Source organism: Bombus pyrosoma, linkage group LG4, assembly GCF_014825855.1.
Source record: "Bombus pyrosoma isolate SC7728 linkage group LG4, ASM1482585v1, whole genome shotgun sequence".
NCBI lineage: Eukaryota > Metazoa > Arthropoda > Insecta > Hymenoptera > Apidae > Bombus > Bombus pyrosoma.
The window spans coordinates 13,185,662-13,191,345 of record NC_057773.1 but is presented as its reverse complement, the minus strand read 5'-3'; the positions used below and the strand labels follow the sequence as shown (position 1 = coordinate 13,191,345).

The 5,684-nt window shown below is 41.8% G+C and overlaps 1 protein-coding gene across 1 annotated transcript; it reads left to right on the top strand.

Moving 5' to 3' along the window:
* Positions 1-2,191: 2,191 nt before the first annotated feature.
* Positions 2,192-3,902, top strand: LOC122566541 (slit homolog 3 protein-like). Its single transcript, XM_043723957.1, has 2 exons — positions 2,192-2,349; positions 3,027-3,902. The coding sequence occupies exons 1-2, from the start codon at positions 2,227-2,229 to the stop codon at positions 3,729-3,731; spliced, it is 828 nt and encodes a 275-aa protein (XP_043579892.1). The 5' UTR covers positions 2,192-2,226; the 3' UTR covers positions 3,732-3,902.
* The last annotated feature ends 1,782 nt before the right edge of the window (positions 3,903-5,684 follow it).

The following is a 5,684-nucleotide window of genomic DNA, read 5'->3' as shown; positions in this document are numbered from 1 at the left end:
AGGTAGATGTAGTTAAAGGATAAAGTCCCTGCCTAGCTATGATTCTCGACCGTTGTAGAAATTTTGTTATATTTAGAAATTAACGATTCTGCAACGCGACTGACCAACGTCAAGATCATCGCGTAGTATTAAATTGATAAGAGGTAAACGATCGATTGAAATATGTTGAAATATGATTTTGAATGTTTACGTACATGATCGAGAATAGCAGACTTTACGAGATGTCGAAGTGGGTGGCAAAATCGAACGGATTGAACAAAAAATTATGTTGTTTCTTTCGTTATCGGCAATTCCTCTTACTCCTATTATTTCAAAGTTGAAGAAAAATTAAGCCTCTCTTTGAAAAATTATTCCCACGCTTTTAGCTTCGACCAATTATTTTGAAACAGACCACGAAATACATAGAAAAACTTTTATTCAAATGAAATTATCAAATTCCATACTCGTAAAACAGATGTCTGTCGCTAAAAATAAACTAGTCATAAATCGTAACAATTTTTTAACAATTTAAGGACATAAATGTCGATACATTCGTTCACCACCAAGCGAATACCACAATCATAAAACACCTGCTATCTGCTGGCAATCTGAAATAACGAAAGCAAAATCCAGCTTTCGAAACAACTGTTTTGTCATTCGAACAAATTTTCCACGCGCTAAATCTACGTTGTATTTTGCTTTTCCATGGGAAAGTTCGATGCGCGATAACTTATGGTTAACGCACTCTTTCGCCATTTCCGATCGCTTTGCAGCCTCTAGTTATCACGACGCACATGCCAGATACATCGTGGCTTTATCGAACGAGCCTGTTATCGTCGTATTCCATCGTTTCATAAGAGTATGCAAACACTTTGTTGGGCGGCACGAAAGTGACAAACGCAGCCATATCGAAGGCATCGTCAGCTGGCTTTATTCGGGTGATTACAGCAGAATCGACGAGTAACGCGTTTTATTATTATGTGCCCCGTACCACGTTCGTCGGAGCTTAATGTCTGTAAAACACGTAGCCGCTATCACGAACGAACATCATTCGATATATCATAGCGCGATGGGAATTCGAACGATGTCTGACACGAGATTATCCCGCCGAATTTTTCGCCAATTATAACTTGCAATTTCCCAGCACGCCTTGCTCCAGTCACGTTCTTTTCATCGTACAGTCTACTAAGACGCGTTCTTCTCGCTTTTTTAATTCTTTTTATAGCTCTTCGGTTTAACAAACGCAGCTGGCCGCGTGTATTCGTTTCAGCAGCAAATATTTCCTACTCCTTCTACGACTCGCGAAGTGAGATTTTGGGAAATAGTAGAGCAAGGTAGGATTATTTACTTCATATATCTTCAAATTTAATCTTAAATTTTGCCTAGAACAATTAAACTTGTGTATTTGAGACACTATCAGTTCTTAACATAGTAACGAAGAAAGAGATAACATTGTGCAGTAAGAAAACGATTCAAATAATCCTATGATATGGTTGAGTCAAGGAGGAGGTTATTTGAATCATGTTGGATTTCTACTCATGCCTCGTTACTCGTAAATTAATATGAAACAATACAAAGGGAACTATATTTAAGCGAAGAAAAGAGCCAGCAAGTGAGACGCGTGTCATTAAGAATATCGTAACATTAAAAGCGTTAAAAATGTTCGCACATGGACCGAACGTGGAAGCGAGGCAGACTGAAAGGCGTCAAATAGCAGGCATCGCGATCGATATTGCGTCGAGCGCAACGTGGCAAAACCGGTTCCGTCTGTTACAAGACATTTAACATCGGTGACACGAGGCTGGCTAAAGAGGGACGGCACGAAGAATCCTAATTATTCAATCAAGGGCTCGTTACGTTCTTACGCGTCCGTCGAGCGTGAAACATCCCAAGAAGTCGCGTGCGTCCCAATAACAATCAACGCGTCGCGTCGTCCGCCAATAAATCGGTCGTTTGTCGAAGAAAAAAAATGAGAAGGATTCCTTACACGGCAAAGGGAAAACGAAATCTTTCCGACTATTCGTCGTCGCTTTTATCGTTTTTCGTTCGATTAGTCAGCATGCGTCGCACGATGCAATGGCATCAGCGTGTGTAGCCGTGTCTCTGTATTTCCCCGTATTTTCCCGCTTTATATTTTCCTTGACAACGGCCGTGACATTAACGTTCTTGTGGCAACCGATTCGAATCGGTATAAAAGGCGAATGTCGAGGCGTGCACGGATAGTCGTTTGCTGAAATTTCGCGGAACATGAGAGGCTCGCTCGGAACGATAATCTTAGCGACATGTTTGGCGGCCTGCACGGCGATCTGTCGTCCTGGATTGGATGGACGGGAAGATTGGTACCAGTGCGAGGGATTAAGCGATTTAAACGTGAGAAATTGCTGCTTTTGTTGACTATCTTGTTAGAGGGATAGCCGGTCGCGCGTTTCTATCGCCACGATTTCCAATTTCTTTGTTCTCTTCGTTTGATATTTTGGGAATAAGCGGAGTCAGGAACTTTTCGCTTAATCCATTTGACCTAATCCGTACTTTTGTCTCCCGTTTGTTACGATTAGACGGATTTTTATGCATTTTGAAGGCGCAAATATATACGGAATGCATACACGTTACATGCAAAAATAATATAAAATATCCAGTGTATCGTTACGATACTTAGTACGCAGTATAGTCTTTGCCTAAATTCTATTTCTCTAATTATCTTTATAAAAGTACAAGTTTGCATAAACATCCGCAGTCTAATTATGATTAAGAAAAAGCAAATAGTTCAGTTCTAAGGTACCTATAGAGCAATATAAACGATTAGGTCGTTTAGTATGTTCGTTCCTTTATTATCAGTGTTTTATGAGATATCGTTATTTACCTGTAAAATACACGTTATCCTCTTGATATTTAACCTTTGTTACGTACAAATTTCAAAAAGATCGACGAAGAATAATAAACGAAGTAACAGCGAGCAACGACTAACTATCTTTGGCACATTTATATAAACGAAACTTGAAACTTATAAAATGCGATGGAAAGACTAAGGTGGAAAATATCGAATACAGGAGTTACAGATACCAGCTGGAGCAGCCGGGATCAATATCATCGATTCGAACATCAACAAAATTAAGACTGGCGCATTTTCCAAATATTCTGACTCGCTCGTTGAATTAAACATAACGGGATGTGGCGTGGAGGATATCGAGCCAGATGCTTTCAGAGGTCTTAAGAAATTGCAAGTGTTGGGCTTGGTCAACAATAAGATCCGCAAGATCGATGCCTCCTGGATCAGAGGATTATCGAGTCTGAAAGTGTTAATCCTGTGGCGTAATCGGATCGTCGATATAGATCCGGAAATTTACGATCTGCTCACGGAACTGCAAGTTTGGGACATCGCTTACAACGAGCTGAACGCATGCCTGTCTCCGGACATGTTGAGGAAACTGAAGAAACTACGTAGAATTTTAATCGCCGGCAATCCCTGGTCTTATAGGTGTCGTTCCCCGATGACCTGGTATTTGGGCAGCAATCATATCCGTTTCATCAAGGATTGGAGTATCAGCGACCTGTTAATCGAGGAATGTTTGGCTCACGAACCTGGCGCGGAACAAGACGACGTCATTTTGAATAAATGCGTCGATAGGAAAGTTGGATCATCCGATACGTTGCCGTACAGCGTGGCTGGATTGAACGAGCAAGTTCGTGAACTTACTCGGAAGGTTTCTAACTTGGAAGCTGACATAGCAACGCTGAAGAAATCGAAAATGTAATCGTACCTTTGATTTCTCTTTTCACGGTTTAACCGTTTTCGCGGTATAAATGCGAGTTTGGAATATGGTTATAAAGTAGAATTACCTGCGTTTATCTGAACTCTGATCGTTGGAACGAAAGTTTGGATCATTGTACGAGCATTTAATCATTAAATGCACTTTTGCCGAACAGATTGAATCTACTTATCTTTAGATTCCTCTTATTTGAACGGAAATTATAGAGGTAGAATCGATGAACACCTAGGTATTATACGAATAGTTTATACTCCACTGTCTCGGACAGAGGTTTACTGGTATTGTGCTAGATTATATCGATGAATAATGAAATTTAAAAACACCGAGAAATATATTCTCAGAAATAATTAGTTAGATAACGATAAGCGGAAAAGCAACGACAGTTAAGTACATTTCCTGTGCGATAGCATTATATAATAGCGTTAGACTACTTAGGGTAAAGTAAGAATCCCAACACCGAAAGGGATAAGACCATTTTTACGTACTGTTCCACTTTAACCATCCGCGAAATATCTTTTCGTATAACAAAAAAAAAAAAAAAAAAGAAAAAAAAAAAGGAAAAGACATTATCGATATCGATATAGCAATACACCATGTATCTCCGTCCAAAGTTGGACGGTTTTTTTCATATTAGTACATCCTTCGATACAGAAGATTCCGGGATACACATCACCGATCCATTAATAACACGATCGCATCGAGCGAATTGATCGCGATGAACACTGCTTGCGGTGCAGTCTTTCCTCTGTACTACATTCCTGTATCACTGGAATCCTCCATTTTCCGGGTAAAAAATACTCGTTGAAACGAGCGTTATTTCCCAGGTTCTGGGAAGCGAAGTGGCAGTGGTCGTGCGTATCGGTCTGCAGAACCGTTAATATCTAAACACCTAAATCACAATGGCACGTCATACGTGCGAACCGCGTTAAATCACGATGCGTCTAGTAGCTGATCCACGGATCTCTGGTCGATTCTCTCCGTGGTGGGACAAGAACATTCCGACTCCGGTTAACCGCCATTCATCACGCGGCGGCGGCAGCGGTGGCGCGGTTTAAAAAATGCGTATCGTACACGCGGACGGATCACGCTCGCGCACGCTCGTGAGATCTTTGACGCGGTTTCCGCGGTCATTAATAATGCTGCTCGAGACGGCGAGCCGCGCGAAAAAATAGCGGACCCTTGGGGGTGGGAGGAGGGCGACTAGAACACAGAGGATATATCAGGCCAGCTGCGAAACCGGCAGCGGCAGACAGTTCCGACGCGATGTGTGTGGAACTGTCCGTTGCAAACGGTGCTTAACCGTTTACCCTGGCCTCTGCACACTGCCGCCACCGCCGCCGCCACCGCCGACGCGACGTGCGCCCGCCGATAAGTAAACCCCATATCGGCTTCGCCTTCGCTAACGAGACCCACGTCGCGAATCTCACGGGGAATCTACCGGTACGGATCTTGTTTTCTCTCGGCCAGTTTCTTAATCAAATGCTATGATTCATAGGTAGGTTGTTTTTGGGGGGTCGAGATCGGTCTCGTTTGTGACGCTTAGTCTGGTTTAGCGATTTCTACTTTCTTTTTTCAGTCGCGATCCCATTTTTTCTCTTTTCCCTAACAGCCAAATTATCTGCGTCTCCTTTTCCATATAAAATATCGCTTATAAGATATGGCAATTTTTATCCAATATGCCAACAGAGTCGTGTTAGAATAAATAAATAAACTTCGACTAAAAATAACCATTTCGACACTTTGAGTGGAGCAACCGAGCTTGTAGAGTCTGACGAGTTAGATCGCACAAGTCATCCTCACGATACAAAGAAACGTCAAATTCGCGCTGTTATAAAGTTACCAGGAACTTCTTCGACGTTTAAATAACAGATACCATCTCCGAAACGTATCCTCAAAAACTTTACGTTCGCCGATAAATATTTCCTCCCTTCTTAAAGA

Bases quoted from the DNA above. Each gene is read 5' to 3' on its own strand.
- LOC122566541 (XM_043723957.1), top strand. From the start codon at position 2,227: ATGAGAGGCTCGCTCGGAACGATAATCTTAGCGACATGTTTGGCGGCC. The intron at 2,350-3,026 runs GTGAGAAATTGC...TATCGAATACAG, and splicing joins AGGGATTAAGCGATTTAAAC to GAGTTACAGATACCAGCTGG.